General features: G+C 43.3%; 1 protein-coding gene across 1 annotated transcript; it reads right to left on the reverse strand.

Annotated features, from left to right (window-relative positions):
* Positions 1-3,892: 3,892 nt before the first annotated feature.
* LOC134568401 (ubiquinol-cytochrome c reductase complex assembly factor 5) lies at positions 3,893-16,959 on the reverse strand. Its single transcript, XM_063426977.1, has 3 exons — positions 16,889-16,959; positions 12,257-12,421; positions 3,893-4,348 (listed from the first exon to the last, which is right to left on the reverse strand). The coding sequence occupies exons 2-3, from the start codon at positions 12,405-12,407 to the stop codon at positions 4,266-4,268; spliced, it is 234 nt and encodes a 77-aa protein (XP_063283047.1). The 5' UTR covers positions 12,408-12,421; positions 16,889-16,959; the 3' UTR covers positions 3,893-4,265.
* Between the last annotated feature and the right edge of the window lie 3,347 nt (positions 16,960-20,306).

Consider the following 20,306-nt stretch of genomic DNA (forward strand, 5'->3'; position numbering starts at 1 on the left):
CAATGGAATGTGTTTACCTGGTTCATGTGGATTACTTTTAACACAGTTTGGGACATTTAACCGTTGTAACAAACCCCTACCATGTTGCCTGGGAACCTCTACCTTTTGTTTGCTTTTACCATTATCCACATTGCCTAAAGAAAGACTGTCTGGCCCATTAACTATTTTTGGACAAAGGATTGGTACATTTGATATGGAACTTCGGATACAGCCGAAGTGCCGAAGTAGTCTAAGTGGCCGCCATTAAACAGTCGAACACGTGGCAGCGGCCATTTTAATCCAGTCGAACGCGGACCTGTACCTTCCCTTACCCTTCGACACTGCGGCTGGAGACTAAGATTCGAACACCCGTTCGAACGGGACTTTGTCATTTTGGCGTAAAATAGACCTACATTAGACTATTGAACACTGCTAAAACGCGCCCCGGTTCCACTTCGACACTTCCACAAAAGTCAAAGTAAGTTCGACGATTCGAACGCCGCCTTCGGATGGGACTTTGTTATTTTCAAGGCAGAAATAGACCGACCGCACAGCCTGAATCTGTGGAACTGTTTTTGGGCATGCAAACAGGCGTGCAGTCGGTCCAAAGATACTTTTTAATATTTCTGGAACCACTGGACGGATTCTCACGAATTTTGAATATGTTGTTCCACAAGTTATGTTGTTCATAAAAATTTAAGTTTTATTCATGTACTATGTAAAATGGGAAAGTTATAAAAATGCAAAAAAAATATAAATTTTAGCTTGGAGATAATTGAGTAGATACAGTAAGAAACTCAATTATCTCCCAAGCAGAGGGGAGGGGATCTGTGGGTTGTAACCATTGTTTGATTGGTTAACGTCTAATTGGTTGTGGGCGTCTCCCTTGCATGGGAGCACTGCATAAAAGGAGAATCCCTGTCATTAAACCTCAGTTCTTCTTGACCCTTCAAAACGTAGCCTCGTCTCGTTCTTGGAAGGGGATTTTTACTGCATTATTACTTTACTTTTTAACAGCTGAACCTGACTCTCCTCTTGGATCTTGTGGATGGGAATAACCAACTTCATTACTATACAGCAACTTGCCGGGAAAAAGGACGTCTCCAACGGCTGATACCCTCTCACAACCTGGGTAGCCGTTACACTGACAAGCATGCACAGATTCACAAACACTGACACACATGCACAGATACGTGCACTAACACACACAAACACACATACACAGGTGCATACATTGACACACAAACACTGACACATATGCACAGATAAATACACTGATACATATACACTTACCCTCTCTCTCAGTCCTGCTCACACCCATGGCTAGACCCTGGTGTGTTTGGCAACAAAGGAGCCTGCCTGCTGCCCTGCCTATATCCTTGCTGGTCCACTATCATGATTTCACTCTTCCAAGCTTCCCTGTTGGTCTGGTGGTGTATATGACACTTTATACCCCCAGCTGTAATCCTATATGATATACTTTCCTTTGTGTTTTCAACACTTAGTGCAGGCTGGGAATTCCCTCAGCTGTGCTCTGACTCAGTAAGTGAGCTCTGGAGCAGCGAGGGAGAGGACCAGACCACTGGACCACTAGGGATACATAGAGGAGTGGAGTCTGGCGCTGGACTCTATGCAGAGTAAAAGCAGGCTTGTAAGTAAAGTAAGCTGCCTGCTGCCATTATCCCCAATGGGCCACCCTGACAGACGGAACTCCCGAGCCCGGTTGCAGTTGCGACCTCTGGATCCTGGTAAAATATTTAATAAATTCATAAATAAAATTGGTTATATGCAAATGCACCTATTCTAAAAAAAAATCACTCTTTTGTTTATTTTGAAACCCTACGAGCATGAAGACATCCAATGTAAGTTAGGTACTTTTTTTATACTGTACTTTGGGAAATAAACCTACGTTTCTATGAAAACTGAAGTTTTTGTTTTTTTGCAGCCCACATAAACGTAAACCTTGTTTATTTGGCCCGTGTTAGCCTATGAGTTTGACATGCTTGTTGTAGAGGATTGTAAAATAGCTATTTTTTTTTTTACAGTAAAATTTTGTTGAAATTTATTTGGGGGTTTAATTTGTTTTAAATCTTTAATATATGCTTTCTCAAAAGTTTTCATGCTACTAGTTTTAAGGAAATGTGGAAAAAATTCTGACGAAAATAAGAATAGGCGAGCATATTCGTAATATTAAGAAAATAGTACAAAATCATTGAGTATCCGCCCACTTTGCCTAATACCATAATGGTGACCCAAAATGCTTACATTTTATATGAACTGAAAAAGTGAAAAAAAAAAAAACATGGAGAGGGGGAGATTTTATTAAGACCTTGAATAAAACTGAGATGAGGTAGATCTTTGAGTTGGACACTATCTCCTGCTGGCATGAATATATTTTAAAACCTATCAATTTTAGCCATTTAGAAAATATCTCCTTTCTAATATAGGTTTTTATTTCTTCTCCTATTTCTTATTTATCACCCTTTTTTACTGCATGTTTAAGATCGATTAAGTTATTGTTTTTTATTCTTTTTCGTTTTGGGGTATGTGTAAAATAATATATGTACACTTTATATTTTTGTATGTATCGATATTGCCTTTTCTTTTCTGTTTTCCCGCCTTAACTACATACTTTGATTTGTCCCATCAAAAATCCGGTCATTTTGTTAATAGTTAAAGGACCACTCTAGGCACCCAGACCACTTCAGCTTAATGAAGTGGTCTGGGTGCCAGGTCCAGCTAGGGTTAACCCATTTTTTTTTTATAAACATAGCAGTTTCAGAGAAACTGCTATGTTTATAAATGGGTTAAGCCTTCCTCCAAATCCTCTAGTGGCTGTCTCAGTGACAGCCGCTAGAGGCGCTTGGCTGATTCTCACTGTGAAAATCATAGTGAGAGCACGCAAGCGTCCATAGGAAAGCATTTGCTTTCCTATGCGACCGGCTGAATGCGCGCGCAGCTCTTGCCGCGCGTGCGCATTCAGCCGACGGGGCGGAACGGAGGAGGATCGGAGGCAGAGAGCTCCCCGCCCAGCGCTGGGAAAAAGGTAAGTTTTACCCCTTTTCCCCTTTCCAGAGCCTGGCGGGAGGGGGACCCTGAGGGTGGGGGCACCCTCAGGGCACTATAGTGCCAGGAAAACGAGTGTTTTCCTGGCACTACAGTGGTCCTTGAAGATATCATGGACCTGTGTGACTAAAGAGCATTGTCTGGGAAGCTAGTACACCCTGGGAGGTCCCTCAGGGTGTACTAAGAAGGCGCGAAAGCTACTACCGACACCTGGCCGAAACCGAAAGTACACGTCATGCCGGACTGGAAGTGACGCGATTAAAGTGGGCGGGCTGATTATGAATTTGCAGCGCAAAATTTTTGCAATAAAAGAGGAGACACTAGAACACTACCAATATACACCTGATGAAGGCATCCAGCCAAAACGCATTGTGTTTTATCTAGGAAGATTCCTTGTTTGTAGTTTGCTGTGCTTTTATATAAGCTGAGGAAGTACACCTTTACATCCTACCTATGCTTATTTGAGCCAGTTTACTATAAAGGGTCATGAAAATGCGAGTAGGATGCAACTTCTGTAATAATATTTTAGTCACAGTGTGGTCACCACATAGACTATATTGCCCTATGTGAGCTATTTTGTCTTATAGAATTTCCTCTGGATAAAGTCTACTTAAAGTGTATGTATAAATTCTAACTACTGCACTTTTTTGTAAACTGGGCACATTTCTCTTGTATTTACTATATAGAGTGCTAAACCTCAATTTTTTGCCTTGTTTCATTGTATGTATTGTGTGGAATTAAGTGGTTGATTTCACTGTGGTTTTTAGCAGCACTATCCTACACCAATATTAGCGCCAATTTACCACCATTTCTTCTTCTAGATCCCTAACATATACTTTGAAAAGTTTTTTTTTAAGAAATAGTTTTGAGGTGACAGTTGTCCTTTAAATTTTAAATTAACGTTAAATACTCACTTTATTGAATAACCCTGTGTGTTTTGGTCTACTGACCATGCCAAAATAAATGTTTAGGTTCTCTTTGTGGCATTTCTACGCATATAAACACACATGAACTCTTGTCCACATAAATGTCTTCACATTCCCTTACAGGCATCTGCACCAGCACAAATGTACATATTCACCCCTGTTATCATTGAGTTTCGAAAAAGCTCTAGCATTTACAAATATAGTAAATATTTTAATGTAATAAATTCTAATTTTAAGATTTTTCCACGTTACTGGTATATGTTTTTCAGTTAACAGAAAATCCAATAAGTCTCTTTATTTTGGAGTCTCTTCGATCAAATTCTCTTCTACTTTCCACTCCTGCTGTCGCTCTGATTGTTTTCTTCTGTAAACATCATCTGATGAAAATAAAAGCAAGACTTTAAAGCAAAGTATAATTGAAATATTTAAATTAAAAAGCTGTGCCTAGGGCTGCACTTTGTTGTTTTTTTTAGGTTTCGTGAGTCACAGCCAAAGGTGGTGTGGCTAAGGCACGTTAATTTAGAAGTTATCTCCTCCTCTGTTAACAGTTAAGTGGTAACAATATTTAACACTGTGCAATAAGGGAAGCTTAAAACTAAGACTTCTATTTCAGGAGTTTTGTAGGGAAGCTGTGTCACAGTCCGAAGAGATAAGATGGGCCTAGCCAATGGGCTCAATATTTTCAGGGGCCCAGTCAGTGCTGCGGCCATATAATAGCGTGACCTTGTCCCTTTAAAAATGTCAGCCGCAACTAGTGCTGGGAAGAAGTGACAGCTGGTGAAGTGAAAGCAGACAAAATGTGTCAGTGTATGTGTAAGTGTATCCACTACACACACATGCACACCTGCATTCAAACACCAACATTCACACACATGGACCATATAAAAAAAAAAAACATGCTTACATTCAAACACAAATTGTGTGTGTGAGAGATTGTATATACATACATACACACACAATATACACTCAGTGCATCCACTACACATGCACTAACACACATTGCAGCCAATACACAAATACACACTGCATCCACAAAACACACATCCTGTAACCACTCTACGAACACGGCTTCCTTGTGGGTGGATTTGGAGGCTGGACTTGGGGGTGGGCTTGGAGGCAGACCTCCGAGGACCCAGACCTTGAGGTGTGTTAGATGGTGTCCCTGGTTGCACGGACATGATATACAAACTAAAGCGACTAAATTTAGCTAAAGTAGTTTTTTTGCTAAAAATGCCCCATTAAGCCACTTTCAGTAAAACTTTGCAGTAATGCAAAGTCCTTAGACTTACCCCTTAAATGGATACCATAGTCACCCAGATCACTTTCCTATGGCAAAGCTTGAATGCAACGCAAATAATTGCAAAATGTTATGTTCCAGAAAGGCCCTGGCTGTCATACTGGACAATCAACTATGGCACAGGCTTTGTCATTTTTATCTTATGAGAATTGTGACACATATAGATGAGGCACAGGTTTTGGGTGTTTCCACAACTAACAGCTCATATGAAAGAGATTTACTTTAAAATACAGTATCCAACTTGATGATGTTAATAAGATACACAGATTTTCAGGTCTATGTTTTGCTTGACTTTCATGGCTAAAATGTACACTTCATGGTCTAATTCAATATAGACATTTAGCTTCTCAAAGAGGTAATGTGTGACAGGTCCTCAAATTAAAGGAGTACTAAAGTGTTAGGCATACAAACCTGTATTCCTAACACTATACTGTTCCTGTCCTTACCTATAGAAGTCCCCCCCCCACTTTTTTAACATTTAATACATGTTTTTACTTACCTTTTTCCAGCACAGAAACTCCCTTGACACTGCTTATTTCTCTGCTCTCTGCAACAATATGGAGGAGGCATTGCCTTCTGTGCAATGGTCCAGCCCAATGCTTTTACTCAATCAGTAAAAACCAAAACAAAAAACAAAAACAAAAAAAAGTTACCTGCGCTCTTTCCCAAATCCCTATGTATATTTAAACAAATTGAGGTTTTTAGTTACCTGCAATGGCCATGGGAGGGTATGCCCACCTGCCACGTCAAGGCAGACCTCTTAGGTGGGTCCTAACTCTAACCATTCACCTTGCTTCCTTGAGCTTCTGGCAAAGATATCTCTAATGAGACAAAAATTTGTGTTTTTTTTATATACATCCCTACATGCTTATTAACCCTTAATAGGGAACACATGGGATGGGGCAGCAGCATTGTAACAAAGCTGTGTGATACAAAAGTGAATACAAATACAAAAAAAAACAAGTCCAACGGCTAATAAGCATGTAGGAATGGGGATGTATATACAGGGAGTGCAGAATTATTAGGCAAATTAGTATTTTGACCACATCATCCTCTTTATGCATGTTGTCTTACTCCAAGCTGTATAGGTTCGAAAGCCTACTACCAATAAAGCATATTAGGTGATGTGCATCTCTGTAATGAGAAGGGGTGTGGTCTAATGACATCAACACCCTATATCAGGTGTGCATAATTATTAGGCAACTTCCTTTCCTTTGGCAAAATGGGTCAAAAGAAGGACTTGACAGGCTCAGAAAAGTCAAAAATAGTGAGATATCTTGCAGAGGGATGCAGCACTCTTAAAATTGCAAAGCTTCTGAAGCGTGATCATCGGACAATCAAGCGTTTCATTCAAAATAGTCAACAGGGTCGCAAGAAGCGTGTGGAGAAACCAAGGCGCAAAATAACTGCCCATGAACTGAGAAAAGTCAAGCGTGCAGCTGCCAAGATGCCACTTGCCACCAGTTTGGCCATATTTCAGAGCTGCAACATCACTGGAGTGCCCAAAAGCACAAGGTGTGCAATACTCAGAGACATGGCCAAGGTAAGAAAGGCTGAAAGACGACCACCACTGAACAAGACACACAAGCTGAAACGTCAAGACTGGGCCAAGAAGGGGGCGGAGCTAAGCGGCCATGCTGAGCGGTCGCACTGGAGACGAGCTCCGTGAAAAAACGCTCTCAAATAGTCAAAACCAGGGCAAAATCTTGCCAAATCTTGCTGAAACGACGCATGGGCGATCCGGTGAGAGGAGCCCTTGCACGTAGGAACCAAGAGCCAAGCATTCCGGCTGAAATCGGAGGCCCCCTACCCGGGGATAGGCCTGAGGCCTACCGGAGGCTTACCCAGCCAAAGGGAGAGACTGAAGCCACTGACCTAGAGGGCTCCCCGGTATACTTCCTCCCCCCCCCCCCCGCCGGAGAGGGTTATCCCGGCACCTAAAGCCTGAAGACGCACCGACAAAGACACAGTGGGGATTGCCTTACTAAACCAGCACAGAGCTGGCAGGCTTCGGGTCACTGAGAAGCAGCTAAGATGGCCGCCCAGGGAAAGCCCCAACGGCAAAGCACGCAGGCCCAGCCGGCCATGAACCCCTTGGAGGACTTTGACCGACTCTGTGCAAGCTTTTGGTCAATGCTGAGCGACCAAGGAATGGCTCGCCATCTAGCAATGAAACTAGTGGCCACGTGGGTCCGTCCAGTAACCAGGAGGCGCCATTACAGGCATCCACTACAATCACCCAGAAGAGCATCAAGACCCCGCAAACGCCATCGAGCCCTAGGGCGGGAGGCGGCGCCATATTGCAGGGGCGAACGCAAGTACCCTCACACACGAGAGAACACGACTGTTAAGCAGGCCTCCCACACAAATTACTCACCAGCCCCAAGAGCCAACGTCCAGCGAAGTGCACATCCATCAATACCTGCTCACCAACCAGCGGCCCAGCTTGGACTATCAATGGCCTTCAGCAGACGCCGCACGCTGGACAGCGCGGTATTCATCCTGCAGCATGACAGACGCCAGAGGGCTGCCTTATGCTGCCTGAACACAGTAAACCCATGGCAGCGTGACCGCATTCCTCCCCGCAGACTGGGCATCGAATGAAAGGGAGGTAAGACCCGGTCTGCCTGAAGGCTAGCTCCGGTGATGAAATCGGCGTAGTGGACCCAGAAAAAGCCACTTAACCTGACGGACAAATGTAACAAGCCAACACCCATGGACATGGTCCTACTCATAACTTGGACTAAAGTTTCTTTTTCTTTTTTATCCAGAGATGCTGCAAAATATGCCATAGACTACCTCTCGTTATTATTTGTTTAGCTCAGAGCCAGGTAGTTTAAGCTTTCCTCTGCGACTTTATAATCCCCATTATGTCCACCTATCGTTAAAGTGCAGCTGACTAGCAGGTTCCCCAGCAGCCAAATAGTCTACCCGCAATAGCCTGCGCCAATTAATAGCTTTCTGGTACAACATTTATAGCACTGTTCCAAGTAATGTCTCAAAATTGTTCTAACGATGTTAGCAAACCACCCTCACGCACACGCATGTAGTCCCTTAATTCAATTGTTGTGTTCTGCACCCATAATCCATTTAAGCCATACATGTATACCACTACCACCAATCAATATAAGCATAAAACATGTAAAGCCGGTACCTAACGGAACCAAAACGCGCAGTAGTTTGCATAGTTATCCATAGTGATGACGCATCAGCGCGCCACACGAGTTTACTCTGTAAAATTTACGTTGAATAACCGAATGTTTAAGCTACTTAAAATCCTAGAATGTCATTTCCTGCAATTCTCTACCACATAAAAAATGTGCAATGTGTTATCAAGCCATGCTTTGATACAACGCTGTTTATTGTTATATCGAGTGCTCATGCTGTTGGAACATGGCACACGCCTCTGTAACTGCTTTTTCCTTTTGCACACAAAAATAAAGAATTAAAAAAAAAAAAAGACTGGGCCAAGAAATATCTCAAGACTGATTTTTCTAAGGTTTTATGGACTGATGAAATGAGAGTGAGTCTTGATGGGCCAGATGGATGGGCCCGTGGCTGGATTGGTAAAGGGCAGAGAGCTCCAGTCCGACTCAGACGCCAGCAAGGTGGAGGTGGAGTACTGGTTTGGGCTGGTATCATCAAAGATGAGCTTGTGGGGCCTTTTCGGGTTGAGGATGGAGTCAAGCTCAACTTCCAGTCCTACTGCCAGTTTCTGGAAGACACCTTCTTCAAGCAGTGGTACAGGAAGAAGTCTGCATCCTTCAAGAAAAACATGATTTTCATGCAGGACAATGCTCCATCACACGCGTCCAAGTACTCCACAGCGTGGCTGGCAAGAAAGGGTATAAAAGAAGAAAATCTAATGACATGGCCTCCTTGTTCACCTGATATGAACCCCATTGAGAACCTGTGGTCCATCATCAGATGTGAGATTTACAAGGAGGGAAAACAGTACACCTCTCTGAACAGTGTCTGGGAGGCTGTGGTTGCTGTTGCACGCAATGGTGATGGTGAACAGATCAAAACACTGACAGAATCCATGGATGGCAGGCTTTTGAGTGTCCTTGCAAAGAAAGGGTGCTATATTGGTCACTGATTTGTTTTTGTTTTGTTTTTGAATGTCAGAAATGTAGATTTGTGAATGTTGAGATGTTATATTGGTTTCACTGGTAAAAATAAATAATTGAAATGGGTATATATTTGTTTTTTGTTAAGTTGCCTAATAATTATGCACAGTAATAGTCACCTGCACACACAGGTATCCCCCTAAAATAGCTAAAACTAAAAACAAACTAAAAACTACCGTATATACTCGAGTATAAGCCGAGTTTTTTTAGCACATTTTTTGTGCTAAAAAAACCCAACTCGGCTTATACTCGAGTCAATAGTCTGTATTATGGCAATTTGCATTGCCATAATACAGACTGGGGCTGTGGGGGCTGCAGAGAGCTGTAACTTACCTGTCCTGCAGCTCCTGTCAGCTCTCTCCTCCTCCGCGCCGTCAGTTCAGCACCTCGGTCAGCTCCCAGTGTAAATCTCGCGAGAGCCGTGGCTCTCGCGAGACTTACAGTGTGAGCTGACAGAGGGAGCTGCACGGACGGCGCGGAGGAGGAGAGAGCTGACAGGAGCTGCAGGACAGGTAAGTTACAGCTCTGCCAGCCCCCCTCTCCCCCCCCCACTGAACTGCCAATGCTGAACCACCAGGGAAGGAGAGCCCCCCTCCCTGCCATATATCAAGCAGGGAGGGGGGACAAAAAAAAATAATTATAATAATTATAATAATTAAATAACAAATAATACAATAATAATAATTAAATTAAATAAAAAATAATAATTAATAATAAAATAAAATAAATAATAAAAAAAATTAAAATAAAAAATTGCCCACCCCCCACCAAGGCTCTGCAACACACACACACACACACACACACACACACACACACTCATATACATACACACACACTGCATTCATACACACACTCACACACTGCACCCATACACACACACTGCACTCATACTGCATTCATATACACACGCTGCACTCGTACACACACGCTGCACTCGTACACTCACGCTGCACTCGTACACTCACGCTGCACTCGTACACTCACGCTGCACTCGTACACTCACGCTGCACTCGTACACTCACGCTGCACTCGTACACTCACGCTGCACTCGTACACTCACGCTGCACTCGTACACTCACGCTGCACTCGTACACTCACGCTGCACTCGTACACTCACGCTGCACTCGTACACTCACGCTGCACTCGTACACTCACGCTGCACTCGTACACTCACGCTGCACTCGTACACTCACGCTGCACTCGTACACTCACGCTGCACTCGTACACTCACGCTGCACTCGTACACTCACGCTGCACTCGTACACTCACGCTGCACTCGTACACTCACGCTGCACTCGTACACTCACGCTGCACTCGTACACTCACGCTGCACTCATACACTCACGCTGCACTCATACACTCACGCTGCACTCATACACTCACGCTGCACTCATACACTCACGCTGCACTCATACACTCACGCTGCACTCATACACTCACGCTGCACTCATACACTCACGCTGCACTCATACACTCACGCTGCACTCATACACTCACGCTGCACTCATACACTCACGCTGCACTCATACACTCACGCTGCACTCATACACACGCTGCACTCATACACACGCTGCATTCATACACACACGCTGCATTCATACACACACGCTGCATTCATACACACACGCTGCATTCATACACACACACTGCATTCATACACACACACTGCATTCATACACACACACTGCATTCATTATACACACACTGTAAATAAATATTCAATTAATATATTTTTTTTAGGATCTAATTTTATTTAGAAATTTACCAGTAGCTGCTGCATTTCTCACCCTAGTCTTATACTCGAGTCAATAAGTTTTCCCAGATTTTTTGGGTAAAATTAGGGGCCTCGGCTTATATTCGGGTCGGCTTATACTCGAGTATATACGGTACTTCCAAAAATATTCAGCTTTGATATTAATGAGTTTTTTGGGTTCATTGAGAACATGGTTGTTGTTCAATAATAACATTAATTCTCAAAAATACAACTTGCCTAATAATTCTGCACTCCCTGTAAAAAAACACCAATTTTTGTCTCATTAGATATATCTTTGCCAGAAGCTCAAGGAAGCAAGGCGAATGGTTAGAGTTAGGACCCACCTAAGAGGTCTGCCTTGACGTGGCAGGTGGGCATACCCTCTCATGGCCATTGCAGGTAACTAAAAACCTCCATTTGTTTAAATATACATAGGGATTTGGTAAAGAGTGCAGGTGACTTTTTTCTTTGGTTTTTACTGTATGTATTTGAGCTGATGTGTACTATGGTCGCCTAGGAGCAATGGGTTTTGAGCGCAGGACTTGTTTTGTTTTTTTACTCAATCAGTGCCAAATAAGAGCCTATTATAGCTGGCAGAATGACAACCACTAGAGGTGGATTTAAACCTGCAAAATAAACATTGCACATTCCTGTCTAGGTTAAGTCTCCACGTCTTACTATGTTTTAATAAAAAGTGCAGTCTAGCATGACAATACCTATATCTATGATACCTCTTTAAATGCCTATATCTTGTCAATGCAACTAGTGCCCTACAAAAATAAATAAATAAATAAATAAATAAAACATTGCAGTTTCTAAGAAACTTAAAAAGGACAAGAATATTACACCCAGGCCACTCCATTGAGATGAAGTGGCCTGAGTGACTTCAGTGGTCCTTTCAATAAAGTATTTATTTCAATGAACAAAACAAAAATCAAACACCCTGTGCACTAAGTCTATGGACGCACACCCATCTGAGAATTTCGGTCAAAATGCAAGTTCTTTGGTGCCCACATTAACAGAAAACACGGGAGCTAGATCAGCCTCTGAAGCATTTTCTACAGTATTCAAAACAGACACTAATAGCTATTTGTATTTTACTTACAAAATGTCTCCTTGCCAATTCGAACATTAATCATGAACCATTCCATGGCACCGCCAAGTACAACGAAAAAAGGAAGGAATCGGTAAATGCCAAATCGCTGTTTCCCTGGGACTAGAGCAAACAGGGCATGTAATTTGCTTCTATCTGCCATACTAAGGAAAGGTTCTAGTAGGAAAGAAAATTAGAGATTAATGCTGTAATAATGTTTTTTTTACATATCTCACCAGTACTATAACACTGCTATGGTCACACTGCCAGCAAAACCCACTGCAGAAGAATCCAAAGAAGGACGAGAATGTGTGATGAAGCCTTAAGATATGCAACTCAAGGGGTCTGTTTGGGTATAATGCAAAAAGTATGTTATGCCGCAGGGCTCGACAAATCCCAGGTGCCAGGTCGCCATGGTGACTAAGAATTGTGTACTGGCGCCTGGGTTTTGTCAGCCAGACCCCTCGGAGGCAGACGGCTGGCATGGTGAGAGTGAAGGCGGGCAGGCTGGTATGGGGAGAGTGGAGGTGTGCCAGCATGGGGAGAGTGGAGGCGGGTCTGGCTGCGAGGGAGGGAGCTGTGATATGCCTGCTTTGCTCCCTCTCACAGTTTAGTGATGCCGGGAGCAGAAATATGACGTCATTTGGCCCTGGCATCATTAAACTGTGCAATGGAACAGAGGAGGGAGATCACAGCATCCCCGAAGGACAAACTATGACTATAGCGGAGGTAGGTTTTGCAACTCATTAACTTATGTGCTTAGAAAGTAAATATGTTCAATGAACATTCGTCAAAATATTCTCAAACTGTTTATTTTGTATTTAAATGTTCAAATTCCACTTCAAAAAATAAATACAGGCAGGAAATAGTGAATATGCAACCCACACACGAAATCTAGGCACTAGGAAATCAGGGGGTATGTTGGTATTAAATCTGCATGTAAATAGACATGGAGTTATGAGCACAATATCCATCATAATGTGGGAGGCTGTGTGGATATAAACTTCTGTCAGGTAGTGTGTCTGTTTAGGTGACTCTCCCACCGATCTCATGGGAATTGTGTTTTTACTCACTTTTTCTCTAACTCTGTGAGACGCAGCTGGCCCCCACTAGGAGCCTATTATGCAGGTGTGTTAAAATACTGCACCAAACCGCATCTTCTCAAAGAGATGCATTGAATCAGTGCATTTCTATGTGGAATGTGCAGAGCCTGCATGCAGTTCGTGAAGACGCTGAATGTAGGTGCTGCACACTGCAGCACTGAAATAGGAAGCACGTTAGTGGCCGTCTGAGTGACTGCTACTAGAAATGTAACTAGGCAGCAATGTAAACACTGCCGCGCGCGCATTCAAAGTGTCCATAGGAAAGTATTTCTCAATGCTTTCCTATGGACGCTCTGCTTGATGGAGGCATAATATGCCTCCAGCATCGCAGATGCGCCTCTAGCGGCTGTCCGGAAGACTGCCACTAGAGGCTGGCTTAACCCCAAATGTAAACATAGCATCTGAAGGGTTAAAACCTGAGCGACCTGGCACCCAGACCACTTCATTGAGCTGAAGTGGTCTGGGTGACTATAGTGTCCCTTTAACCCCTTAAGGATCAAACTTCTGGAATAAAAGGGAATCATGACATGTCACACATGTCATGTGTCCTTAAGGGGTTAATAAGCCTGTAGGAATAGGCTACAGACAGTAGAACCACTAAGCTGTGTCCCTTTAAGAATTGTATTTTTGCTGTTTGAAAATTAAGTTATGTAAAAAAAAATAATAATAATCTGGCTCCTAGATTTCAACCAAATTTGTCAAGCCCTGTGTTATGGGTGCGTTCATGATATGCCATTACAATGACAGACAACTATGCTACAGAAATTCCTAAATGACAAACACTACACATGGCGTCACACACAGCTGTCTGTCTATAATTTAGTTTTTGTACATGATGGAAGTAAACTGCCTGGTGGATGTTTTTTTTATTTTTTTATTTTATCTCCCCTAAAGGACTACAGTACTTCACAGCCATAAATCAGTTTGCTGACTTGCTTTATGTGTGAGGAGTATCCCATTTAAAAAACACTTACTACAAGTGCAGATTTGTATGAAAAATCTGTACTTTTATAATTAAATAATGAAACATCACAGCCAGTGGTTTGCTTCCGGCTTCTGTTTGCTCCACTGAAATAAAGGATGTGGCAGGAGCACCCAAACTGGAGGGGAGGGGGCTGCAGATAATAAGAGCTGCAGTTTTTGCAATATCTTTTAAGGTTTACCAACAATGAATACATGCATGGTATTTCTACTAAACAGTGATTTAAAAAAAAACCAAAAAAAACCGATATATATTTTTTAGTCATTTGCATTGTGGAGTGTTCCTTTAAAGCTCATAATAGTAACTGTGAAAGACCAAAGATTTTCAGATTCTCAGTCCACAATCATGGAGCAGTTGCAAAAGATGCTTCTTTGGCTTGAAGGCTAAAACAATCTCTAATTAAAAGTACTCCAGTATTATAAATAAGTAACATTTATTTATAACCCTGAAAGGATTGTTCGTAAATATCTTTGACCCATTTTACACCATCTTTAACAGTTAAATAGTTAACCTCTAATGTAGCTACGAGAGGGTCATTTGTTGCAGCTTTACTCCACCCACTGGGAGATCATCAGTACAGATGATCTCCCTGCCAATTGAATACTTCTCATCGAGAAGCACTGGAGAAAGGGCACATGTGGGGCAATCGTCGCACTGAGCTCACGCAGAAGCATTGAAATCCCTGCTTCCCTAGAGCACAAAACAATCAGGAAGAGCACCCCTCTTTCACTGACCACTCTGATGATACAATTTGATATTCAAACTTTTACAAATTCTGCAGGTTTGAAATTCAAACTTTTGCAAAGTGTAAAAGAGGGAAAAATGTGTTAACCTCTAGAGCACTTCAGGTAGCTGTGCTTTAGAGGGTGGGATGTTTAACGGGGCTGGTAGACACGAGGTACTGAAAGAAGAAGGTCTTAGCATACAAATAATATGTGAAAAGGAAAGGAGTTTGTTGGCAATATATCTGAAAAATAGATCTCCACCAGTCTTTTTTATTGTGGATCAAAACTCTTGATTTAAAACAAAAACAAAAACAGGGTGCAAAAGAATACTGAGAACAGACTGCTCACAAAAGCTTGGCAACCCAATTCCGGACCACTGTTTTTCTGTTTTAGTTTGCACCATTTTGTTTATTTAGTGATGTTCATTCATAATGATTCTGACCCTCTCCTCAGCCTTCTCAATCCCAGGTGCTGTCCACACATTGTGATAACATTTTTGATTTGTGCTTGGTCCTCATACTTTGCCCTTTAGCTCCTATTAGGCCTGTTATTTCTACGTTGTTTTTTTGTTTCTTTGCTTCTATGTCAGTATTGTTTCACAGGTGTGTGACACCACTCAAGTAGAGATAGCGGTTTTGGAGGTCTTTTTGATTTGTTAGTCTCCTTAGGTATTAAGTGTTTGCTTCACCATAGTTCTGTATACACGATTAGGGCCTCACGGCTGACACGTATCTTATTTCTTTATCCTTTTGACGACAATAAATGTATATCTTATCCTACATTATGATGCCCATGGAGCTGTACCTGTGATTGGTATGGGGGAGTTTGCGTACCTCCACTATAGTGCTCCAGTGCCCTTACATAGTTATGTGGGGTGCGCCAATGTAGGGTAATAACTGCTTGATCCAAGGATAAATCTGACTGCCATTCTGGGGTCAAAAAGGAATTTTTTGTCCTAGCTTGTTGCAAAATTGTGCTTCAAACTGGGGTTTTTTTTTTTTGCCTTCTTTTGGATCAACAGCAAAAAACAAATGTGAGGAAGGCTGAACTTGATGGACGCAAGTCTCTTTTCAGCTATGTAACTATGTGTGCAGCACTTTACTAATATTTTAGCTCAAAATGCTTAGCCTTTGGCGGGCCCCCACTCAGTAATCAGTTTTTTTGCACTCCCCCCCCCAAAATTTGCAGAATTTAGGAATCTTTTTTCTGGTTAAACATGTATTTCGCTATTCATCATTAAACAGCATCATTATACAAATGTCAGGCATCCTTGGTGACAAGAATTGAACACAATATTGAACAGATGTCAAATACAGCATACAGTATGCACTGATGATATATAAATGATGAAAGATCATGAATTCACCAGTGCAATGCAGAGTTCAAGCCAAGATGGTAACAGACATTCTCCAAGTAAGCCATGTTTCCAGCACAGTTCGAAGGAATCCCATAAATAACTGGGGTCACAAACGCTCTGCAGAGACACACATCACACAGAGGCAGCAGCCATGCATGCAGAGACACACATCACACAGAGGCAGCAGCCATGCATGCAGAGACACACATCACACAGAGGCAGCAGCCATGCATGCAGACACACATCACACAGAGGCAGCAGCCATGCATGCAGAGACACACATCACACAGAGGCAGCAGCCATGCATGCAGAGACACACATCACACAGAGGCAGCAGCCATGCATGCAGAGACACAGAGAGACAGCAATACATATACACAGATCCAGCCATAGAAGCAGAGACAGGGAAAATTCCCTTCTGAGAACGTTCTAAATGATCTAGAAACATTCTGTATCCAGAAACATACTGACAGTTACCAGAGGGGAGAATACTGAGCAGGTCACGTGGTATGAGGACAACGATCGCCTTACCCTGGGAAACGCTAAATAATATCACATGGTACGTATAGTGGACAACCATAACATTACCCTGGGAGAACAGAACACACTACAGGGCCAACCACAAAACTACCCTGGGAAACATAATACAGGGGACAACCATAACACTACCCTGGGAAACACAATACAGGGGACAACCATAACACTACCCTGGGAAACACAATACAGGGGACAACCATAACATTACCCTGGGAAACAATACAGGAGACAACACCCTAGCAAAGCAGAGCACAGTACATGGGACAACCATAACATTACCCTGGGAAACACAATACAGGGGACAACCATAACATTACCCTAGGAAACACAATACAGGGGACAACCATAACATTACCCTGGGAAACACAATTCAGGGGACAACCATAACATTACCCTGGGAAACACAATTCAGGGGACATAGCCTTACCTCATATTAATCCTCCTCATACTGCCCTAGGGAGCTGCAGGGGAGTCAGCTGCCATTACCTTCCAATAACAGCCAGCCATTACCTGATCCTGTATAGCAGGGGTTCCCAACCCAGTCCTTAAGTACCCCCTACCAGTCCAGGATTTAGGGATTACCCTGTTGTGTCTAAAGTGTTTTTTTCTTAAAAAAAAATACAAAACTGGGTAAAACCTAAATCCTGAACTGTTACGGGGTACTTAAGGACTGGGTTGGGAACCCCTGCTATATAACAGCAGGCGGCCATTACCTGATCCTCTTTAACAGCGGGCGACCATGACCTGATCCTATATAACACCGGGCGGCCATTACCTGATCCTATATAACACCGGGCGGCCATTACCTGATCCTATATAACACCGGGCGGCCATTACCTGATCCTAAATAACACCGGGCAGCCATTACCTGATCCTATATAACACCAGGCGGCCATTACCTGATCCTAAATAACACCAGGCGGCCATTACCTGATCCTATATAACACCGAGCGGCCATTACCTGATCCTATATTGTGGTGGAATCTCGGTAAAAATAAATTTAGTAGGCCGAGATTACCACGTGGCATGTGTACGTGCATATGCTGACGTATCGATCAGTTGGTTGCACGAGGCAAGATACGATCAGTAGTGTACGGAGCATGTGCAAGAATACAGGATGTAGTATTCCCCTCCTCCATTATGCTGGACAAGCCATGCGGTCAAGCAGGAAGTTAATTCTTATTTGTATTGATTGGTCAAGAGAATGTGCGGGTGGAGCTTAATATGGGAGGAGTTATATGCCTATATAAGGAGCCTGCACTATTGTCCGGGGCTCAGAACTTGCTGTATTTTGGTGACATTAGTCCCTCTGAGTCCACGTTCTCTACGGCTGCACCCCTGAACTTCTGCGTGGACCTCCCTTCATCTCGGCGCCACTGGTCTGTTGTCCAGGAGATCATCGGCCTCTACGTAAGAAGTGCTGGGGTGTCCCCGTCGATGAGTGTGAACTCAGGTTCAGGAACGAGGAGGTAAGACAACTGCTGTTTTAGACGGCAGACCCACTAGGGGTATACCGATTGTGCGGTAGGCCCATAAGGGGTTTGAATTGTGTATGGAATCTGCCCCCTCTGTCGGAGGGAAGGAGCGAAGGCGCACCGCTCAATCGAACGCTCTTTAGTAAGACCGTTTGATTTGGTTAGTCAGGCGGGGTTCTGGTGTAAATAGCCCTAGCCGGACACCGGTGTCTTGTCTAGACTAGCGTTCTAGGGTGTATATTTTGTTCGCTAGGTCGGAGGGACCGGGAGACTAAGCGGCGTCTGTGTAAATTCGGTTCGCTAGCTCTCAACCTATCTTGGCTAAGTGGGAAGGCGTGTAAATTTGAAACCCACTAGATTTTTGATAGTAATCGACTAAGAGGCGTCTGTGTAAATTCGGTCCTCTAGCTCGCTATATGTGGTGCTTGGGCAGTGTGGCTAACCAAAACGGATGTAGATAGTTTTAGGTAGTCCATTCAAGGTACTGGCCAATAGTTTAGTTGGGATTGTAAATGTGTTAAAGATTGTTTAGTAAAGTGTATATCTTGTTAGATAGCGCGAGCTCAGCCGTCTAGCGAGAGTGTTAATAGTGTGTTGCTGTATCATAGTGCACGGTACCATAACCCTGTATATTTACTGACACTGTATATAAGTACTAATCACTGTCGTCCATTGCATGTTTAACACCATAACCACTAATAATTGTATTGTGACCTTAAATTGTGCTTTGACCTATGCTAACCGTACTGTAACCGCTATTTGTAAAAGACGATGTTACTGGGGTGTGTTATAGACGGGTAATTCATATATAGAGAATTATAGCGTGGGTGACTGTATAGTTTCGCCAAAGGGCATAATATTGATTATCTAGTGACTGGTGTAACAGCTGTGTGTGTACGGGAATTCCCTGAGTGTTTATTGTGTTATTGTGTACGTTTCACTTGGTAACCGTACCACGTGGTGCTGTTGCCAGAGGAAACGGGTGTGACTGTTGAATAGTACGCGTGCATAGTATTCGTTGTCAACGACGTTCCATTGATAAGTATGGGCGCGTCGGAGTCAACGATTCCGGATCCCTTAGGTTGTATGGTAAAGAATTTTAAAAAGGGATTCAAAACATGTGATTTTGGGGTTAAAATGTCTCCTGTACGTTTGGTCACTTTGTGCACTAGGGAGTGGCCTACTTTGGTTGCGGCATGGCCGCCACGTGGTAGTTTGGATCCAACCCTGATACAGCGTGTACACGTGGCTGTGTCAGGTAGGCCTGAACTTTACGGACAGTTTCCATATATTGATTGTTGGAGACAGGCCGTAAACGACTCGCCAAAATGGATTCAGATATGCCACGAGGAGCAATGTCGCCTCATGGTGGCCAGGACTTGTTTGTTCACTAGGACGGTGGTTAGGCCCATTTTGGACACGCCCCCTGAGTCCGAGATCCCTTTGCCGCCCCCTTACTTCCCTTTAAGAGGAAATGACGCGAATGCAGGAAGTTCTATACCCCTCCCCTCATTACCCTCATCCACTTCCGCTTCCTCCTCCAGTACAGAATCCACCCCCCCTCGTATTAAACCTCCCCTTCCGGAACCAGAACCAACCCCCGTTAGATCTAAATATCCTGATTTGGCGCCACTTCAAACTTCCGGTCAAGCTTCTTCTAGCTCGGCTGGGAGTATTCTATTTACTAACTTTTCCCAAAATCAAGCTCTCACATCCTCATGCCCTATTTCTCCCCGACTGGAACCCATAACTGACGCCCCTCCACGTAGCCCCATACTAACCCGACAACTGACCGGTACCCAACAATTAAAACATTATCAGATGCCTCTTCGTCTGAATCCCGGGTCAGCCTATATCGATGCCGCAGGTCAAATGGCACATGC

Source organism: Pelobates fuscus, chromosome 7 (assembly GCF_036172605.1).
Source record: "Pelobates fuscus isolate aPelFus1 chromosome 7, aPelFus1.pri, whole genome shotgun sequence".
NCBI lineage: Eukaryota > Metazoa > Chordata > Amphibia > Anura > Pelobatidae > Pelobates > Pelobates fuscus.